The sequence below is a fragment of the Bos taurus genome, chromosome 20, assembly GCF_002263795.3.
Source record: "Bos taurus isolate L1 Dominette 01449 registration number 42190680 breed Hereford chromosome 20, ARS-UCD2.0, whole genome shotgun sequence".
Lineage (NCBI taxonomy): Eukaryota > Metazoa > Chordata > Mammalia > Artiodactyla > Bovidae > Bos > Bos taurus.
Genome location: NC_037347.1, coordinates 12,670,991 through 12,693,999, shown reverse-complemented (window position 1 = coordinate 12,693,999; position 23,009 = coordinate 12,670,991). Strand labels below are relative to the sequence as shown.

The window sequence follows — 23,009 nt, the reverse complement described above, 5'->3', positions numbered from 1 at the left end:
TAAGAGAAAGAAAAGAAAAATTGGAAAGTTTCACTAGGGAATTGAAATTGGTGATAATAAAGGCAATTAGAAAATGTTATGACTGAAAAATACAGTAACCAAAATTAGGAACTCTGTGAATAGGTTTGAAAGCAGATTAGACACAATAGAAGGCAGTATTCATGAACTAGAAAACAGGTTGATAGAATATATCCACACTGAACTAGAGAGAAGAAATAATATGTGTATGTATTTCTACTAGCTAGTGGTTTGATGAGAATCATCTTTTTCTATATCCCAATCAGGAATAGGTATCTTAACACTGCTTATATTTTACCACTTTGTGTGTAAAGTGGTATTTTATTGTTACTTTAATTTGCATTTAATTTAGTAACAAAACATTTTATGCTTAATTTTATTTTCCTGTTTACGTGTTATTTTCTGAGAAACATCTATTCATATATTTGCCGTTATGTCTCTGAGAGTGTATACCAGTCTTATCAATCTAAGTATTTTCTTGTATATGAGATCTAACTTTTAAGTGTCTCCATTACAAGCATATTTATATATATATATATAAAATATTTGTGATTAATATGGTATTTTAATTTGCAGCAAAACTTCTGGATTTGAATACTGACAATTATATTAAAAGAGTAAATAGACATTTCTCCAAAGAAGACATACAGATGGCTAACAAACACTTGAAAAGATGCTCAACATCACTCATTATCAGAGAAATGCAAATCAAAACCACTATGAGGTACCATTTCACACCAGTCAGAATGGCTGCGATCCAAAAGTCTACAAATAATAAATGCTGGAGAGGGTGTGGAGAAAAGGGAACCCTCTTACACTGTTGGTGGGAATGCAAACTAGTACAGCCACTATGGAGAACAGTGTGGAGATTCCTTAAAAAACTGGAAATAGAACTGCCTTATGATCCAGCAATCCCACTGCTGGGCATACACACTGAGGAAACCAGAAGGGAAAGAGACACGTGTACCCCAATGTTCATCGCAGCACTGTTTATAATAGCCAGGACATGGAAGCAACCTAGATGTCCATCAGCAGATGAATGGATAAGAAAGCTGTGGTACATATACATAATGGAGTATTACTCAGCCATTAAAAAGAATACATTTGAATCAGTTCTAATGAGGTGGATGAAACTGGAGCCTATTATACAGAGTGAAGTAAGCCAGAAGGAAAAACATAAATACAGTATACTAACGCATATATATGGAATTTAGAAAGATGGTAACGATAACCCTGTATACGAGACAGCAAAAGAGACACTGATGTATAGAACAGTCTTATGGACTCTGTGGGAGAGGGAGAGGGTGGGAAGATTTGGGAGAATGGCATTGAAACATGTGAAATGTCATGTATGAAACGAGATGCCAGTCCAGGTTCAGTGCACGATGCTGGATGCTTGGGGCTGGTGCGCAGGGACGGCCCAGGGGGATGGTATGGGGAGGGGGGAGGGAGGAGGGTTCAGGATGGGGAGCATGTGTATACCTGAAATTTAAAAAAAAAAAAAAAATTAAAAATTAAAAATAAATAAATAAATAAATAAAATGTTCCTCTGCAAAAAAAAAAAAAACAATAAAAGAGTATATAACATGATAAAAATTAGCTTTTTCAGGGAAGTCAGAGAAAGACAAATATATGATATCACATATATGTAGAATCTAAAAAAATTGAATGCTTTAGAGGCAAGTGAACTTACAAATGAACTTATTTACAAAAAAGAAATAACTTCACAGACATAGAAAACATTCTTATGGTTACCAAAGGGGATAGAAGAGGGGTTGGGGATTAATTAGGAGCTTGGAGTTAACATATACACACTATGATATATAAAACAGGTAAACAACAAGGATCTACTGTATAGCACAGGGAACTATACTCAGTATCTTGTAATAAGTTATAACCGAAAAGAACCTGAAAGAGAATACTATATATGTATATATCTGAATCACTTTGCTGTACACTGGAAACTAACACAATATTGTAAATCAACTGTACTTTTAATAAAAAATAGCTTTCACAACATGATTCTATGCTATATTCTTAAGTATAGTCATTCTTTTCTATATTCCAGACTGTCATATATACAAGTTTGTGTGTGCATGTACTTTATAACTGCCCTTATAATTTAGCTTGTATAATGAAAGCAGTTGGAGATAACTTTATATTCTAAGTTAAGTTTCTTAATGATTTTCTTTTTGGCCTTGGATTGATAATATCAGTTTACTCTTTGTTTAGAAATTAATGCAATTTGTCTAATTTGCACATTACACATTTATTTAGGTGTAATTAAATAGCTAGTAACTTTCATGCAATTTGAGATGACACTGTTATTGATTCCAGTATGAAAGTGTGTCTGTGTGAGAGTGGGGGGAACACAAGTGTGTTGTTTTCTCATATAGATCTAAAACTGTTGGATTATGGGAAAATTTTCCATTGATTTCTCCTGTCTTGGTAAAGTAGCTGCAATAGATGTCACATCTCTATTGTTTCATTAAGGGTCATCGTGTCATGGAAGATGGCTCATCTGGGGATTGCGTGCTTATTTTGGCTGTGCAAACTGGCCATCCTAGTTCTACCACTTACTACTCCACTTAACTTTAAGTAAGTTAAGTAACCTTTCCAGGTCTTAATTTCATTACCAATGAAATAAGGTTGATGGAAGTATCACCTCATGGAATTAAATGTGATAATGCATGTCGAGAGGCTTCCCTGGTGGCTCAGAATTTAAATAATCTGTTTGCAATGCAGGAGACTCGGGTTTGATTGCTGGGTTGGGAAGATTCCCCTGGAGAAGAAAATGGCACCCCACTCCAGTGATACCTGGAGAATTCAGTGGACAGAGGAGCCTAGCAGGCTACAGTCCATGGGCTTGCAAAGAGTCGGACACGACTAAGCAACTAACACACACCATGCATGTCAAGAACTCACCCAGAGCAAGCACTTTTGAATGGAAACTGTAGTTAGCATTTCTGGTAAAACCTGCCTGTTCACTTTTTGGCTGAGATATAAAAATCACTCTCTGAGATTAAAGAATGCTTAAAGATTCTTCCTTCTGTTCTAAAGTTGTTACTACTTCTAAAAAATGAGCAGTGACTGCAGGGAAGTTTCACATGTCCAAATAGTTCTTGATGTCATTATCTCATGGAAGCTGTAAAACAACAGCTAAAATATATTTCTATAAAATTAAGAAATTTAATATAAATTTTATATAAAATTAAGGGGACAACAGAAGATGATATCCAAGATGGTTGGATGGCATCACTGACTCAACAGACATGAGTTTGAGTAAACTCCGGGAGTTGGTGATGGACAGGGAGGCCTGGCGTGCTGCAGTCCATGGGGTCTCAAAGAGTCAGACACAAATGAGCAACTGAACTGAACTGAAAATTAAGATAGTAACAAATTCCGAGAAGCATATTGGCTTAATAGGACCACAAGGTGAATTCACTTTGTCAAGTTTTGTCTTTAAGCAAAATTACTACTAATAGTACTTAAAACTTTTTAATACTTGTTTGAATATTTCCATTCTTTCTTCCTGAACAATTAAAATACGGAGAACGTGTTTACTGAAGATCAGTGCTGTCTTTTCCCTGTGGTTGCATTCCGAAACATTTTGAGGCTATGCTTAATTCTTACATTTTTCTTCTTTTTCTCTTTTTAATATTTATTTGTTTATTTGGCCACACCAGTGAGGCACTCAGGATCTTTAGTTGAAGGCATGCACATTCTCATGTGGGATCTAATTCCCTGGCCAGGGATTAAACCTGAGCCCCCTGCATGGGGAGCACCGAGTCTTCACCACTGGACCATGAGGAAAATCCCTTTTTTTCTTTTTAAAGAATTAAAGTTAGAGCATGATGAATGGTAGGAAGGTAAAAATGATTCTGAAGTAGCAAAGGTGTGCTTTGCATTCACCAGTCTTGTCTGATAAGTCAGTTTCAGTTTTCAAGGAACCTGAGGGTTTTGGTGATGTTAACTTTACATATCTTGCATAGATGTTGAGGTTTTTAAGGTACAGATAGCCCTCTTCCTAGTTTCTGCGCTGTGGTTGTACATGATTCCTATTTTCAAAACATTGTGAGGTATTTTCTGATTTTTCTATTTAAAAAGTCACAATTCATATTTTATTCTGGATAGCTTTGGTATAATTAATTGTTTTTTATATTGCTGTGTATGTTATGTTGCATCTATTTCTAAAATAATGGATTAGTTTGCCCATTAAGAGAGAAACTGTTTCTGAATGACCTATATGATCAGCATAACTTTATTTTGTATAGTTGTTTTCAAGGTTGCAATCACCCGCCCATTGGTTGCTCTGAGAGTTTTTACAATAAAAATGTTCAAAGCCAACTTTGGATTATATCCTTTTGCTAGTTAAGATCTGTATCATGATAAGAAAGTTAAAATGTGTTAAGTTGGTGGTAATTTGGCTTTAATTTGAAACTTTATTTTAGAGTAATAGAAGACACTAGAACGTCTTTCTAAATCAAGAGACATTTGTAAAGCAGCTACCAGAGTGTCTGGCCTGCTGCTGCTGCTGCGTCGCTTCAGTCGTGTCTGACTCTGTGCGACCCCATAGACAGCAGCCTCCCGTCCCTGGGATTCTCCACGCAAGAACACTGGAGTGGGTTGCCATTTCCTTCTCCAATGCATGAAAGTGAAAAGTGAAAGCGAAGTCGCTCAGTCGTGTCCAACTCTTAGCGACCCCATGGACTGCAGCCTACCAGGCTCCTCCGTCCATGGGATTTTCCAGGCAAAAGTACTGGAGTGGGGTGCCATCGCCTTCTCCGGTGTCTGGCCTAGTAGATCTCCAATCTCTCCCCTCTCTCTTCCTTTTTCATTGTGTGTATTGTGTGTGCTGTGTTACTTCTGATGCCTCTTTTCCCAGGAGTTATGGAAAAAAACATGAATTTATAGATCCGCTCTGTGCCAGTTTTCTATTGTTGTGTAATAAATTACCATAAACTTAGTGGCTTAAGACAACGCTTATTTATTATCTCCTAGTTCTGGACATCAGAAGTGTGGAAAGGGCTCAGCTCTGTGCTCCTCCCAGCTCATGTCGTCAGCAGAATTCAGCTCCTTACAGTTGTCCAGCTCACCCTGTTTTCCATCTTCCTTGGGCTGAGCCAGTGAAGCCGTTCTCTGCTGCTTTACTTTCTTTTGAAGGATTTACCTGGTTAGGTCAGGCCCACACAGGATCATTTCCTGTTGATGAACTCAGAGCCAGCTGTGGGTAATCAGATCATGGGGATGATATTCCATCATCCTGACAGGTCTGGCCACAGTGAGCAGGGGAGGAGTAGTATACATGAGTGTAAGTTACTGGCTTCTCAGAATTCTGCTGCCATAGCCTTGGTTTTTTAAACTTTTCTCTTAAGAAAGAAATACACGAACATGACTACTTCCTGGTAGTGAGGCAGTGTTATGACTTCCATTTTACGAACAAGTGAAACTTAGACTCACAAGAAACTCCCTGACTTAAAGGACCAAACAAAAACCCGTAGAGTCAGAATCTCCATTTTAAGTTGCTTTTTCATCAACAGCTACAAGTTTTCAAGTGAGCTCTTTTTTAACAGTTCACATTGAGATCACTCATTTGAGACCTCTGAACAAACTTCCCCAGGGAAGCTATGCCAGAAATGGTGGGTGAGTTCTTAGGCTGCTCCACACAATCTGACCCAACACATACTCTCAGGCAAATTGTTTTAGTAGTCCAGAACCCCTCAGGTCCTAATCCTTGAGCCCCACGGAGGCCACCAAGTCCCGTGGGGCCCCAAGGTCCTGGCACAGTGCAGCTGGTGTCCCTGCCTTGTGTGACGAGGGTCCCGAAGGCTGGGCCACCAAGGTCGGGCAGGAGAAGATGCTGTCCCTCATCTCTCTTTGTGTCTACTGGAAGGTAGGTGGGAACAGCAGTAACAGCTGCTTCTTGTCGTCATAGGAAGAGCCTCCAGTGTTGAGTACTGGGGCCATATTTAGCTTATCAATTTGGTTATTATGTTATAGCTTCCCAGGTGGCTCAGAGGTAAAGAATCTGCCTGCCAATGCAGGCGGCAAAAGAAATGCGAGTTTGATCCTTGGGTGGGGAAGATCCCCTGGTGTAGGAAATGGCAACTCACTCCAGTATTTTTGCCTGGAAAATTCCATGGACAGAGGAGCCTGGCAGGCTACAGTCTGTGGGTCTGCAAAGAGTCGGACACAATGACACACACACAATTATGTTATACTCTCTCTATAGAATCTTGTTAGTTGAATTATCTTTTGTATAGCGTCAGTTACTGAGTGATGTCAGGTTTTTAAATGGGGCAATTAAACTTGTGCAATAGCTTAAGTGTGAAACTGCTTGACAGTCATTTCTACTCTTTGTTTTTCTTTAGCCATCTTGTTTTGGATCTGTATAGAAAGATGGCTTAGGATACTGATGCTAAACTGATATTTGCATGTTAGAATCATTTCAAAATAAGGCACCCTCTCTTTCTTCTTCCCATCTTGAGTTCTATCACGTTCTTCCTGTCTTTAAAACATGTTTGAGGAAAGAGAGAGAAACATGAATGATTCCCAGGGAATCCCCACAGGAAGGAGGAACCATTCTCAGGCTGAAATTATTGAAGAGAACTGAAGTGATGCCCATGACCAGAATACAAGAGGAACCGTGCAAGTGAAGGTCAGCTCAAAGGTGACTCAAAAGAGAAGTGAGAGGAAGGAATATCTGGTTTTATTTTTCTATAACTCTTTTTGTTGCCTTGCCTTTAGTTTTATGGCTCAATGTCATGTTTTGTGATTTAGAGGAAATTATTGGACTTTATGGATCTTCAGAACAAAGTGTTGATATTTGCCTACATTTAAACTGTTTTTTTTTTTTTTTTTAATCCTAAATTTTGCTTTCTTTTCATTCACTGCCTCAGGTAAAATAAATAAGTAAATGAATTCTATTCCCTTTTGATCTTCATTTCAGGTTATTCAAAATGTATGGCTGACAGCCTTCAAAGGAATAATGCAGGCATTGGATGTTCTATTCAGTGTATTGCCGCTCTGCCCTTTGGTGCAGCTATTCAAATTGCTACGGAAGTGCCTGAAAGGTTGTCATGGGTTTTGCCAGTGGTAAATGACAAGTCGTAATGTATATGGCAAACGTTCTAGGTGTATCAGAAATTATGGTTGCGGCATCCCTTTCATGGAAGTGTGTTTGTTTCCCATGTAATATGCAAAGTTCAGTCTACATTCTTTAGTTAGAGTCAGGTCTCGTCTCACATGTAATGTGTGGAGTAAAAATAATTTAGAATGCAATTACAAGTAGGAAACACATAAAAGCACACAGTAACTTTTTAAGCAGATTGTTTCTTTAATAATTCCATGCCGTTGGGACAAATGACATTCCCTTTTTATGCCCTCTCCCTTTAAGATGTCCACTTGCTTTTGCATTGGCTGTAGTGAAACCTTCCGCAGATCATTACCTTAGGGCCCCCTAATGAAATGTAAATAAAATGAATGATTGCAGCTTGATTATGGGGCCAGTATTTATGAGGCTCCTGGTATGGTAACTTGCTGTGTAAATTTAAGTATGTGAGTAAATTCTCTCAGGGACAGTCAACGTGAGAGTATTTTTCTTTCCTATTTTTTATGATGTACTAATTCTTTTCACCTCTGATTTCTTTATTGTTGTTTCTGCCTTAGAAGAAGTAGGACCCTGGAAAAACGGATTTTTTTTTTTTTCTGGATGACTTTTATTATGGTCCCTGTAGGGTTTGAACCAGACCTGAGTTTCAGCCCTATCCTGATCTGTCAAAGGAATGTTAAAAAAAGGGAACACAGCTTTCCTTTTTAATTCCTGTACCATATTCCACTTCCACATGAGGGGGAAAAAAATGCATGAGCAATTCTTTTTTCTGCCTTTTAACATATAAAATTTCAGTCTATACGTTCATGGGAATCACAAGGGAGTGGGTTAACACTATTCTCTTGAATACTTGAAATACTTAGGGATTTCAAGTATTTGAAGTTTTCTACTTTGCCACCTAGGTTACTGGAAACGAACCTCCATCTCTCTTTACTCTCAGTATCATTTTCCCTGCAGTCTTTTCTTTCTAGAAGAATGGGACAGTCTTTTCCCTCCTGTAATGCTTGTCCATTCTGCAAAGCATTTTCTCTGGCAGGAAACAGAATAACCCATAAAGATTGTACCAACCGGGCTCATAGCCCACAGGAAAGGAAAATCAAATTTTAATTTGGATTTGAGATGATGGGTACATTTTTTTAAAAGTATGTATTTCTTTATTTGGCTGTGCCAGGTCTTATTTGTCACAGGCAAAATCTTTAGTTGTGGCATGTAGGGTCTAGAGCCCTGACCAGGGATCAAACCCAGGCCCCCTGCATGGGAGTACAGAGTCTTAGCCACAGAACCACCAGGGAAGTCTCTCACGGGTACATTTTGTGTCTTAGTATTGGTTCTCGAGAATTCAGCTCTTTTAGAGGCAACAGCCTGTGATGTGAGGAGGCAGCTCGGATTGAAACTGGCCAAGATGCATTAACATTCATTTCATTACCTTGTGCTCGACGTGTGCTCAGCCGTGTCCCACTCTTTGCACCTCATGGACTGTAGCCTGCTACACTCCTCTGCCCATGCAATTTTCCAGTCAAGAACACTGGAGAGGGGTGCCTTTTCCTCTCCCAGGGGATCTTCCTGACCCATACCTTTTGCATCTCCTGCATTGGCAGGCAGATTCTTTACAACTAGGCCCACCTGGTAAGTCCATGTTGTGCTATTTGGGGACTTAAAAAAATTTTCTCCCATGCAAGATATGTAGGAAAATAGAGCATCTAGATGACGGACTTCTCATATGAAGTGACTGTCCCTCTCATCCACAAGGCGGGTGTCACAGGTGTCATCTGTTCTGAGCACCACATTTGTAAAGAAGGGGGAGGGGGGTGAAGAAGTCTATTGGCTTATAGGACTTAAACCTGCTCAGAGACTGAGTTCCCAAGTTGGCTGAGCAGATAGAAAAGGAAAGGTAAAGATGAAAACCCATGTCAATTTCTGATTTGGATTATTTGTCTCAGAACCAAAGACTGAGTTCTGTTAGAATGTGAGCATGATAAGAGGTATGTAATCTGATTCCAAGTTTGGGGTTATCTAGAAAAGGGTAAGGCATTAGTGATAGTCACATAAAAATTCTGTCATATAATCAGAGATTCTTCTTGAGCAGTTCTCTGCTGTTTGGCATGACAGAATTATTAAAAATTTGTGGCTTTATACTTTTCCTTACCCACTCCAGTATTCTTGGGCTTCCCTGATGGCTCAGCTGGTAAAGAATCCGCCTGCAATGTGGGAGACCTGGGTTCAATTCCTGGGCTGGGAAGATCTCCTGGAGAAGTGGAAGGTTACTCACTCCAGTATTCTGGCCTGGAGAATTCCATGGACTGTATAGTCCATGAGGTTACAAAGAGTTGGACACGACTGAGCAACTTTCCTTTCACTTTCTCACCTTCTGATACCCAGGTCCTTTTTGTTCCCTCTGTCCGTTGCTGCTGCTTGTCTGGGCTAGCCACCTCAGGCTCCAGTTTAGATTCCAGGTTACATGACTATTATTGTTGTTTGCAGTTGATGCCATCTGTATCACTGGCTTGGATGAACTTGAATGGGTAGTTCGAGTTGGCATACTGGATTTCTCAAGATAGCCCCAGATGATCCTTATATTTCTAGTGAAGAATGATAGCTAAGCCTTCTAGAAATCATCTCCCAGTTGAATTTGATGTCTTAATGCCTGTGACTATACTTTCAGTTATCTTTGTTAACTATTCATTGCTTTGTCAAATATTTGTTGAGTGCCTTCTAAGTGTGAACACTGTGCTAAATAAATACTTAGTATGAGGATCTAATTTAGATCAAAAGGGCAGGGGAGACCTTTTTGAGCAAGTAGTGTTTAAGTTGAGGTGAATATTTTAACTTAGCACATTAGCCGAGAGGTGTTTTTTTCTACGATAAATCTGAGTTGTTTTTGGGTCCTTAAAGCAGTTGAAATCATAGATCCTTCATATATATCTAATCTTACAGTACTAACCAAGTAATACACATAAGACGTCACCAAAAAAAATAGATAAATAAAATAATTCAAAATGTATAAAGTGTTTATAAATAATAATCCATATGAAGGGAAATAATATTGGGGACAAACAATAAATACTGCGATGAAATAGTTGAATGTGGAAATAATGAGGGTTGGGGCTGGAGATAATTACTTATTTTGGAAATAGGAAAGGTCTGAGTTCATACAACAAATTTCAGTAACTATGATGTGTCAGAATGTGTACTAGGAGACAAGTACTTTGTCAAACTCCACAAGTAAATCATTTAGTTCAGAAACAATGTCCTAAAGTAATCCTAAAAACCAAAAAACGTTCAGTACACTGGTCTAAGAGGCACTTGCTTTTGGAGAGGGAGCAGATGTTTTAACACAATGTTGTTAATATTAGGTCAAGAAAATAAAAGTTAACTAGGATTTGAATGGATCTTTGTTAAATGTTATATGCTATAAATGTAGACTCTGTCTTTCCACCGCACTCTGCAATACTTAAGGAACGTTCATCAAATCGATCCTTCATTAGGCTACAGAAAGCGATCTCAATAAATTATGCAAAGCGGACTGTTAAAGGTCCTTCTCTTCCTAGCTGAGTGACCTTGGATAAGTTAATTATTACTTCTTGGCCTCCTTTCTTCATTCATAAAATGGGGGTAAAAATGCCTATAAGTTTAAGTTTATGAAATTGACATGAGCACTACATGTTAGATAACTTTATAGAATAATATTAGAAATTCACAACATTTTTCAAAGGTTTTGAGAATAATGTTCTCCAAAATAAAATTTGGAGGAGAAGAAAAGAGCGGCTTTATTACTCTGCCAAACAAAGCGAGAATACAGTAGACTAGCACCTCAAGAACTGCAGGAAATTCTTAAAGAGTTGGAAATACCAGACCACTTTACCTGCCTCCTGAGAAACCTGTATACAGGTCAAGAAGCAACAGCTAGAACAACAGCCTGTTTCAAAATTGGAGAAGGAGAATGTCAAGGCTGTATATTGTCACCTTGCTATTTAATGTATATACAGAGTACATCATGTGAAATGCCAGACTGGATGAAGCACAAGCTAGAATTAAGATCACAGGGAGAAGTATCAATAACCTCAGATATGCAGATGATACCACTCTAATGGCAGAAAGCTAAGAGGAACTAAAGAGCCTCTGCTGCTAAGTTGCTTCAGTTGTGTCTGACTGTGTGACCCCATAGATCCACCAGGCTCCCCCGTCCCTGGGATTCTCCAGGCAAGAACACTGGAGTGGGTTGCCATTTCCTCCTCCAATGCATGAAAGTGAAACGTGAAAGTGAAGTCGATTAGTCATGTGACCTCATGGGCTGCATCCTACCAGGCTCCTCCATCCATGGGAGTTTCCAGGCAAGAGTACTGGAGTGGGTTGCCATTTCCTTCTCCTAGATGAGAGTTAAAGAGGAGAGTGAAAAAGCTAGCTTAAAACTTAGCATTCAAAAAAGTAAGATCGTGGCATTTGGTCCTATCACTTCATGGTAAATAAAAGGGGAAAAGGTGGAAACAGTGACATATTTCCTCTTCTTGGGCTCTAAAATCACTGCAGATGGTGACTGCAGCCACAAAATTAGAAGACGCTTGCATCTTGGAAAGAAAAATATGACAAACCTCGACAGCATGTTAAAAAGAAAAGACATTACTTTGCCGATAAAGGTTCATATAGTCAAAGATACTGTTTTTCCAGTAGTCATGTATGGATGTTGGACCATAAAGAAGGCTCAGCACTGAAAGAATTGATGCTTTTGAATTATGGTGCTGGAGAAGACTCTTGAGAGTCCTTTGGACAGCAAGGTGATCAAACCATTCAATCTTAAAGAAATCAACCCTGAATATTCTTTGGAAGGACTGATGCTGAAGCTGAAGCTCCAATATTTTGGCTACCTGAGGTAAAGAGCTGATGGAAAAGACCCTGATTCTGGGAAAGATTGAGGGCAGGAGGAGAAGCTGATGACAGAGAATGAGATGGCTGGATAGCATCACCAATTCAATGGACATGAGTTTGAGCAAACTCAGGGAGATAGTGAAGGACAGGGAAGCCTGGTGTGCTGCAGTCCATGAGATTGCAAAGAGTTGGATGTGACTTAGCGACTGAACAACAACAACAAATAAAATTTGACTAGAAGAAAAACATAAAAAGTAAATTAGAAATTCTTTAGAGGATAATAGTAATGATCAACCAAAATATTGCAAATTTAAAAATTCAAGTTCTGCTCAAGAGAAAATCAATAGTTTGAAATGTTTCTCTGCATATTTCTATAGAATGTATTTTGTGTTTTTGGGTAATTCATCTTCATGTATATACCTCAGCAATATATTCTTGGAAAACACATTAATCTTTGATTTTATAAGATGCTTATTTCAACAATTCCTAGTTTTCTAAAACAGGTGCCATATTTGCATTGAAAGATTATAATTTTCAATGGAAGAAATGGGAACTGGAGAAGGATTTTCAGGTTTAAAAAAGGTGGTATTTGTGTTTCAGCCTGCATTCTCTGTTTGGTTTTCTTCTTTGGATTCATGATACCATGCAGGCCCAGCTTATTTGTCACTGAGGACAGCTCTTACAAGCTAAAAAAAAAAAAAAAGAAAAGAAAAACTGACTGTAAAGGAGATAAGATAGGATATACTCTTTTAAAAACTGTAAAATACACATCAATGAGAATGGAAAACGTCACATTAACAACATGTAATTCTCTTTATGCTGCTTGCCCCATTGAAATAGACACTTTCTTTCTTGCTCAAATAAGACGCTTGAAGTCCAGGCAGATATTATGACCACAAAGCCAACATTAGTCTTTCCAGGCTTTAATTTCTACTAAATTGCATTATTTAGTAGAACTTGGAATATCAGAATGAAAATCAGTATAACCGCTGTTGTTAGGGCAAGCAAGTTTGAGCCAGCTTGTCCTACCTTCCCTCCCCTTACTTTTTCATTCCCTTCTTCCCCTAAAATGTAGCCAACAGAAACCTTTTCCATAAAATTCTATTTTTAAACCAAGTATACACTTTATAATAAAACTATGAAATACTAATTTTCTTTATTATTTCCAGTATTGCACATATAATAGGTATTCAGTATATGTTTGTCAAAGGAACGATAGCCATCAAACATGCAATATAAAGAAATGCCGTCTATTTTTCCATTGCTCTACTTGTCTGCATTGTGTGCACTGTGATGGAGACATGTAATTTTGGTGTTTTTGTTACCATGACTTCAAACTGCAGAGCAACACATGCATTTGGGTCATCTGTTACGCATTGTCAGATCATCATAACATTTCATAATAACTAAAGGATATGCTTGACTTGGAATTATGCAAGATATGTTGGGAGCAGAAATTTCAGAGAGAGGAGCATTTTTAAAGAAGACTGTAAATCCTCAGTGGCAATGCAAACATTTGTATCTCTACTTTATACTTTGTCTTCCCCAGGCTTCAGAACCTGGTGTCCATAAATGTAGATGATAACATTCCCCTGCAGGAGCTTGACTATTATATATGGCCCATTGTCTTTAAAATTTACTGATCACCATCTGAATTTTCACTTCTTTCTTTTAAATGGTTTTGAATTTACCATTCCCCCTCTTTTATTTAAAAAGCAAGATTTTTCTTTGTCAGTCTTCATGTTACCTCTTTTAGGTCTCTCTAGATTTTACATCTATTATTTATAAAAGTTTTCGCAAAGCTCCAGCTGTGGAAAATACCTCGGTTGTGTAATTCACAGTGTGAATTTTTTTTTAAATATTACAAATCAGACACCATTAGGGTAAGCTATTAAAGCAGGCCTTTCTCTAATGAGGAACTCTGCTAATGTGAGATGAGCTCTTGAAAGATGTTGGTGTGGCTGTTAATGGGTCAGGCCACAAGTGATTAAGCAGTTCACAAAAATAGAAAATAGTAAGGATAGTGCTGTCTACTCCATATCCCTGATAATCTATCCCAACAGGAGATAACCATGGCGTTGCTGAGTGTGGAGACAGAAGAGGTCTTTTGTCAGTTATCACCTCCAGAAAGTACTTTGTGACTCTTTTCCCCAAACCCTGTGTCATTTAATATCTTTGTTTGCAGACCATTTTTGACAGTTTATCTGTCCAAAAGTAGAGTTTATTAGCTTACCTTTTGGGTTACCTATCCAGAGAATATCTGATTTTATGCAATATATTTTCCAAAATTCTGTTGAAAATCAATTTTTTATGTGAATTAAATATGTTGACTATCTTACCTAGAAAAATGTTCCTGGAATTATTTTGTCAAGTGACTCAATATTTATACTTTATGATCTGGAAAAGTGTAGTGTACTTTATTTAGTAAAAAAGAACAAAGTAGTTGGAGTCAGAAAAATCCAATTTAGAATCCTAACTCAGTCACTTACTAACTATATAATGTTGGGTGAGTAATTAATTATTTTGGTTCCAGATAATGCCATCAAATTTGCCCCTTTACTTTATCAGTCTGCATTTTCTGAATATTTGGTTTCATATTTTCCCATGGATTTGTCCTTTTATTCTGTTTTCTATTTTCTTTGGTTCTGACTTGTGTGGGATAACTCTTTTACTTTGCTTCGTTTGTAATTTACTAAATAGTGAGTAGTATATTCTTATATATTGCCCCAAATCCTGCATGGAATGATGAAGAGTATGAATAACTTTTTGAAAAAGAGCGAGTATGTTAAAGAAGTGTGTGGTGGTGGTGGTTTAGTTGACAAGTTGTAAGTTGTGTCAGACCCCATGGGCTGTAGCCAGCCAGGCTCCTCTGTCCATAGGATTTTCCAGGCAAGAATACTGAATTGGGTTTCCATTTTCTTCTCCGGGGGATCTTCCTGACCCAGGGATCGAACCCAGGTCTCCTGCACTGCAAGCAGATTCTTTACCGACTAAGCTACCAGGGAAGCCCAAAAGAGAAGTGTGTGAGAAAACTGAAAAAGATGTTTCCTTTAACAGGAGATGCAACTTTTTTGTTCTTTTGCGACCGGCTTATGTCACGTAGCATCATATCTTCAAGGTTTATCCATATTACAGCATATATCAAAATATCCTTCTCTTTTAAGACTGAATTGCATTCCATTCTGTCCACCTATCGTATCTGGCTTATCTGTTCATCTGTTGATGGACACCGCCATCTTTCTGCTGCAGACTGGTCTGTATGCTCTGTAGGTCTGCTGCATGGCTGTTTCTTGGGACTCCCCTTTATCATCATTACCCTCCTCCTGGTAATTCACTACTCCTTTCCATGTACTGTACTTGCCTTGATCTCATGCATTTCTCTTAAGCGGCTTACTTCATTATTTAGATGGAGCATATCCCCTAGTAGTTTCTTGAGAAAAGGTGTACTGGTGGTTAGTTTGATACCTTAAATGTCTTAAAATATCTTTAGCAAACTATGTAGGTGTTGGTTATAAGCCTTCTCTATTAAGAAAGGGTTTCATTTTATTTGGGGAAGGAAGAGGAACAGGAGAGGGCGCAAGAAAGGGAAGAGAGAAAGAGTGGAAGATGCTTCTGCTTTGATCTTTCCTCATCTTGTGCCACTAGGAGGGGTCCTATCTTAGCCGTCTTACTTTTTTAATGTCTTGCCCACAGGAAGCACCTGATATATGTCCTTCAGGGAATGGATACATGGCAGTTCCATAATATCTGGTTTATGAAGTGACAGAGAATCGCTGTGAAATCATTTACTGACTTCTCAAAAAGGTCTTCTTGAAAAGCCAATACTCATATTAAAGATATCACTAAAATTAAAGCCTGGTTGGTTCTTCATCTCCATGGTGTATACAACATAAAATTGATTCCTCCTTTAATTTCTATTCTATCCTTCATCCTGTTTTGCTAAATGATAAAATCCTTAAGAATCAAGCTTGTATATGATTCATCCTTACATCCCACACAATGCCATGCTTTATATAAATGCTCAACGAATGTTTATGGTGTTACTACAATTAGGCACATGGCCCTCTTTAAAGGCCATTAAATGAGCCAGCCTGTCCCAGCTTCAGAGACTTTACGACTGCTATTCTCTCTGCCTGTGGTACTCTTCTCCTGACTCCTCATGAGTTCGTTCCTTTCCTCCTGCAAATGAAGCTGGTACATCGCCGAGTCCTCCTGGTCCCAACCTGAAAGCAGTGTCTGCTCCCAGAGTTACTGATCATCGTGTCACCTGTGAAGGCCCCTCCACAGTACCCATCCTTATCAGAAATGATCTTAGTTATATCCTTATTCAGTTTCCCCAACTTAAATGGGCTCCATAGATGGGTCTTTCTGTCTCATCCACTCCTACATCTCTCATACCTAGAACAAGGACTGCTGAAAAAAATGTTAAGGTTTATTTTGTATTGAAATGTAGTTGATTTACAATGTTTCAGGTATACAGTAAAGTGATTATAAATGATATCAGCTAATGCGAGAGTGACAATGTTAATAGTGTGGTCTAACTATTATCAGATTATGAGTTGTAAAAGAAGAGATCAGACACACACACACAACTTTTTTGAACATTTCCCTCAACCATGCCCACCTTTTAAGAATATATAAATAATTGAACATTCAGGGAGAGTGTTGCTGATTTTCACTCTTGCCTTGGGGTTTTCTATCTTTCTTGTGGAAGCCTTGAGTCTAGAGAGACAAAAACTGAGCAAATATTGGATTGGGGAGATCTGCGCCCTGAATTTCATCTAAGAAGTCAAACCCTTCTGTGTAAATCCCGTCTGCCTGAGTGCCTCAGGTCAATGTGCCTGGCTGGATGCGTGTGCTGCCCTTTCACTCATGGCCTCAGTGTCACCATGGGGCACATTTACCTGTAGTTTGGGTTGTCTTGTTTGCAGATTTCAATGTCTAGGTTACCACTCCGGTATGCTTGGAGACCCTGGTAATTAGGTCTGTGATCTAGAGACACTTCTAGGATTCTGTTTCTAACATGCCCTTCCCCCTGAAAGCAGAATGGAAGAATTACATACACTTAGGTTAGTAATATTGCTGAGAGAGGAAATATTGACTGAGAAATGAAACAATAAGACTTCTCTTTGTTTTTCCCCCCTAGGCTTAGTGCAATAAAATCAGAAGCAAAATATTTGAAACTGGTTAATGAGGCTGAGGGTCCTGCAAAAACTGATACTTGCTTTTAAAGCAGGGTTCCTAGAGTAGCATTGTTGATTTGGAGGGGGTAGTTCTTTGTTGTGGGGGCCGTCTAGTGTGTTGCAGGGTGCTCAGCAATATCCCTGATCTCTGCCCAGGTATGACAACCGAAAATGTCTCCAGACATTGCTGGCCCTGGTTGGGAATTATTACTCTAGAGAATACATAGAAGAACCCTGCCTTAAGCCATGCCACTGCTGTTGCTGCTGCTGCTGCTAAGTCGCTTCAGTTGTGTCCGACTCTGTGCGACCCCATAGACGGCCGCCCACCAGGCTCCCCCATCCCTGGGATTCTCCAGGCAAGAACACTGGAGTGGGTTGCCATTTCCTTCTCCAATGCATGAAAGTGAAAAGTGAAAGTGAAGTTGCTCAGTCATGTCCGACTCTTAGCGACCCCATGGACTGCAGCCTACCAGGCTCCTCCGCCCATGGGATTTTCCAGGCAGTAGTACTGGAGTGGGGTGCCATTGCCTTCTCCGAAGCCATGCCACTGGGTTTGTCCAAATCCGTATTGCCACCATTAATGTGATTGCACAGTGATCTTCACTCATAAGATGAGAAGGCTGCTTAACTCCAGCCTCTGTGAATGTCTTCTCAGTGATCCCAAAGTAGTTTAAACCAGTTTCCCCACCTACGTACCTCCTGTCAAAACGCAGCACACTAGGCTTGTGTGACCTTGGTTTTCTCCACACCTGCGTGTGAGCACCTGGTCTCTGATGTGTGCCTTGCAGTCAGTGGGGGCTTTTTGGGTCTTCATGTGATGAATGAACATGTCCCAGTTCTCCAGTCTCTTGAAGACAACTCTCTGAGGTCATGGTTCTGACATGTAAGTTCCAACAATTAAGGCTGCAGGAATCTATAAATATGAGAAAGAAGAGGCCGAGTCTCGTTGGTTGGCGGTTGCAGCTATATAGGGAGGGACATTTATTCAGCTTTCAGGAGATAGGTATTGGAAACCTATGTGAGCTGTTCTTGGCACTGGAGATACGCACGACCTACTCACCTTCTTGGCGCCTCCCTGCATAGGGAAAGGCAGACAGTCAGTCAATAAGTACCAATAACATCTAATGATGATAAGCAGAGGAGAAAAAGACATCAGGATGATAAGGAAGCACTAGGTGTGGGGAAGGCTTCTCGTTCCAAATAGGCAGGATATCTGGACATCTCAGAGGAAAGAGTTCAGGGAGTGGAAATAGTGCAGAGGCCCTGGGGTAGGAGTGTTCCTGGTACATGTGAAGAACAGCCAGGAATGAGCATGGGAGTTGTAGGAGAGGAGGCCAGGGAGATGGGCCTGTACATGTCACATGGATCGTTGCAGTCCTTGTACAAACTCTTCTTCAATTTTTGTTACAGAAAATTTCAGGCATGTGCTAAACAGAACAGTATAATGAACCACCTATCACCCAGGCCTAATAAATATTTACTCAGGGCCACTTTTTTTTTGCTTTTCTTCTTCTTCTTTAAAAAAAAAAATTTTTTTTTTTCTGTATTTATTCGACTGTGTCAGTTCTTGGTTGTAGCATGCAGGCTTACTTGCCCCATAGCATGTAGGATCTTAGTTTTCTGACCAGGAACTGAACCCACGTCCTCTGTCTTGGAAGGCGGGTTCTTAACCATTAGACCACCAGGGAAGTTCCTACTTTTCTCTCATATATCTTACTCTCTCTCTCTAGGTTAACCTGAAGCAAAGCGTAGACATTTTATCTGTGAATATTTGGGGGTATATCTCTAGAAGGTGAGAAATTAAAAATGATTGATTCCAATATTATATTTAAAGATAAATTATGAGTATTAACAAATACCCAGTATGTGTGCACATATTTTGGTGTGAGGGGAGTCTATTACAGTAATTGTTTTCTAAATGTTTGATTATATGTTTGGTATTAGACTCCCAAAATGTTTATGTGTTGCAATTAGTCAGTATTTCTCAAGTCTTTTTTAAAGTTGAGATTCTTTTTCCATCTTTTTTTTTTTTTTTCACTATTGCTTTGAAAATGTTTAAGGGATCAGATCATTTGTTCTGGCTTTCACAGTGTAGCTTATGTTCATCTTTCTATGGTGTTAATATGTTCCCTTGTCACTGTGATCCCTGTGAAATGGCATTTTGATGTAGTGGCGCGGTTGTATCCAAGAGTGACATGGCTTTGTTTGATGAGAAGACTTCAGATGTTATATCAAGCAGCACATGGTATCAGGTTATCTCCTAGTGATGTCAGCAGTTACCAGTGATTATGACCTAGATCTGTTGATTTGTTGGGGTTTGAAAAATGGCAGTAATCTCATGTTGTCATTCATTCCATATTTACCACTTGGAATATGTCTATGAAGAGAATCATTTTGCATCTATGAGGTTCTGTTCATAGGGAAAGCAGGATAAGTGCTGAATTTTTCCCCTTTACCAATTTTTAAAATTAATGGGATAGTTTTCTAACATCTTCCAAAGATGACCCTGGCTGATGGGCTGGCTTCCTTCCTTTTTTCCTTCCTCTTCTATCTCCTTGAGCTCATAGTTTCAACCTTTGGATACATTTTAACATATTGCTATTGTCACTCCTATTGATGCTCAGTTGTCCCATTTTTTGGCCAAGTTTGCCAGGTTTTTGGCTTTTACTTGGAATAAGAAGGAAACTAGTGAAGAAGTTTGAGCAGAGGAATGATACATTCTGAAAATGAGCATCTTGGAGTCTGTGTGGCCAACAAAGTGTAGGAGGGTGGCAGGGATAAAGTAGAGAATTCAGTTAGAAGGAAATGATAGTGACCTAGTCAGGACACAGTATGTCTTGAATCAAGGTGTTTTGGGTGGAAAGAATGGTGAGATTCTGGATATTTTACATTGCAAAAAAGTATCCTGGGTGTAGAATGGGGAGCAAAGTTGATCCTTCCTCTTTTGTATTCCATTGTATTTTCATTATTTCTTGTTGTTTTATGCAAAATGCTACTTATGTTTATTAGTTTACACTTTTAGGTGCCTCCTTGCAGTACTAACCAGTGAGTATTCTCTGTGTGAATATGTTGCCTGTAACAGGGCAGAGGATTGGTGAGTTCTGTGAGCTCACAAAGAAGCAGAAGTAATATTAACAAATGCCCAGAACAAGTTGGCAGATTAGGAGGTAAGGTCCGGGGAAGAGCATGTGGACTTCCTCTTGTCCACGTGCACCTTAGTAGGCTCGTAAACAGATGGTCCTCTAGATGGTACATAGCCGAGCGTAACGTTGTAGAAGTGAGGAGACAAAAGAGGTGGAAGCAGCCCAGAGCCTGAGTGCAGGCTTGGCAAAGTGAGAAGCAGGCTGGATTTCAGCCGTGACTTCCCTTCCTGCCCGGCACCCTTGTGCAGGGCGCAACCTGAACAGCTGCACAGGACAGCCCTACTCTGAAGGCCCCTGGGACAGGAATAAACACACCCGAATCTAATCCCGGTTCTACCACCAACTGTGAGCCCTCAGCTTCCTCATCTGTTAAAAGATGGAGTTTGACTTCATGGCCTTTAAAATGTAACCACTTGAACACAGTTGCTGTGGTGAAACAGCCATGACTTGCTAAAGTAAAATACCCAGACTTGCTAAAGTAAAATCCTGATTTATCCTAGTATTTCTTCTCAACAAACCAATGGTTGCCAATTTGTAAATCATTTTAAATTTTGCATTAGAGGAAGTGAGTGAGATAAATTCTTCATGCACAGCGATGGAGGTACACTTAGTCCCAAGTTATGAATACTGTGAAAAATTGTGCTCCTTGAATAAATACAGGATGAAACTTTCAGGCTTCCAGAATATATGTTCTGTTTCCTTCCTTATTCGTATTTGATTGCTCTTGTTAACGTGCTTAGCACTGCGCTGTTCTTTAAAAATCCGTTTTCCAAAATGAAAATACAGGCTCCAATCTCTTGTGTCTCCAGTTGGTATTTTCCCAATTGTAGGGTTTTGCCTGTTCACACAAGTCTTTGCCTCACAGCAGAGTTCAACTTCCCCCAAATTAAGGCAGTTAGTTTATTCCTCTTTCTGATGATTGCCATATATAGAAAAAAAATCTAATTATTTTCATTGGGCAACCGTCCCCCGTGTCTTTCTTGTGGAACATGACTGATTTTGTTAACTCCACCAGGGAAAGAATAAGCAGAACTTCCTGCGGGTGGCCAAATTCTATTCAGGAGCATCCCCAGGAGGCAGGGAATAGTTGAGGTTTGCTGAAATAAACTCTTTTATAAGTATGATGCTGTTGCTTTGTTATTATTTTTTCCAGTCTGCATGGTGAAGAGGACTTTTCATTTCACTGAGGTGAAAACTGGGTCTGTGAGAGGAGCGACTTTCTTTGAAAAAAAAAAAAAAAATCAGAAACCAATTACTTGATATGCAGAGCCAAAAGCCTCATTCCCTTAACGAAATCAGTGCGGTGTGCACTGTCGTTAACCTGAGGAAAGCGGCTGACATCTCTTGATTACCGCTGGAGGTGGAAGGACCGAAACTTGCAGGATCCCCCTCCCCCTCGAGAGAAGGTTAGTCCAGCCCTTTCTAGAGGTTCATTTCGGCTCTCTGTCATCGCCGGGACGCTGGCAGGGAATGTGTGTCATGGTTACAATAGAGTGTGGTAACATATAACAACCATGAAAGCCCAGCGGGAAAGACTACAGATTCCGGGGCTGACCTTGGAGTAAGTATTGTCTCTCTTTAATATTTTAATGCTTTCTGCATGGCACTCGCTTTCCTGCGACCAATAGCTCTTTAGCATTTGTTTGTACTGACAGCCTCAGAGCACTGCAGTGTGAGCTGGAAGGAACCTGTCTTAAATGTATGGCATTTGATTTCAGCCTATGTGGAAGCCCCGACCCAGCATTTTGCATTGCAGTCAGAGGAAAAGCTGCTGCATATTTAAAGTTACTAAACCTCAGTGCTGGAAACATCTTAACAGCTCATTGTGAAAGAATGTATCAGCAGGCCGTGGTGTGTCTTTTTTTTTTTTTTTTTTCCTTCTCTCTTACTGTTTGTTTATCCCCATGCTGCCTTGTTCTAAAGAAGGGCCTCTGTCTGGCTTGGATAACAGAAGACATTACAATGGATAAGAGTGCAAGAGAAGGGTTATTTGTCACACTCATTAGATGTGATCCATGCTTTATCTGTGCAGCAGAATATTAATGAACTGTGGTACATTTTGCGTCCTTCTGCAGAGTCTCCAGCCACCTCATGCGGTGTGTTTACCTAGTTGAGCTCTGTGTTTGCTTACCTTTTTTTTAAAACCCATTAACACATCTGACTTGCCTTCTGATTTGATGCAGCCCCGTAAAATGCCCATATCTAATTTGTGGCGCAGAAGTTAAACATCTGTGATGCAGGAAGTGTCAGCAAATTTTTATTTTAAATCTGTTTGTCAAAGATGCAGAAGCTGTGAGTTAGTCTGTGCTGGCACACTTAAAATAATAAACAGCACAATAGATTTCTGCTAGAAAAATATAAATATGTTGTCTCACTTGCCATACAGATATAAAATTGCATTTTCATTGAAATCTGCACAACCTTGATCACCTCATTGATGCTGGACTCCTTCCAGGAGGAGACTGCAGGGGAGACCTGTGCCCAGTTCTGAGGAGTCGCTCTTCCCCTTAAACCCTGGAGATGCGTCACACAAGGGAAGCTGTTTCCTAGGTTGATAAATGAATGAAAACATGACATTTCTGAAGCGATTTGAGTACTTTCTCCATCAGTTCTTGCTCTAAAATTACACACTGATTTTTTAACTAACAAGTGCTCACTTAGAAAACTTAGAGGGCTCCTACAACCTTCTTG

General features: G+C 39.5%; 1 protein-coding gene across 9 annotated transcripts in view; it reads left to right on the top strand.

Moving 5' to 3' along the window:
- MAST4 (microtubule associated serine/threonine kinase family member 4) overlaps positions 1 to 23,009 on the top strand; it is a 618,443-nt gene that overhangs the window by 366,919 nt on the left and 228,515 nt on the right. The window contains exon 1 of one of the 9 annotated variants that reach the window (XM_024981447.2): positions 17,505 to 21,879. The exons of the other annotated variants lie outside the window; for them this stretch is intronic. Coding sequence (XP_024837215.1) covers positions 21,833 to 21,879 — 47 coding nt within the window. The 5' untranslated portion in view covers positions 17,505 to 21,832. Of the gene's footprint in view, positions 1 to 17,504; positions 21,880 to 23,009 lie in introns of those variants that run through there. 9 annotated transcript variants of the gene reach the window in all.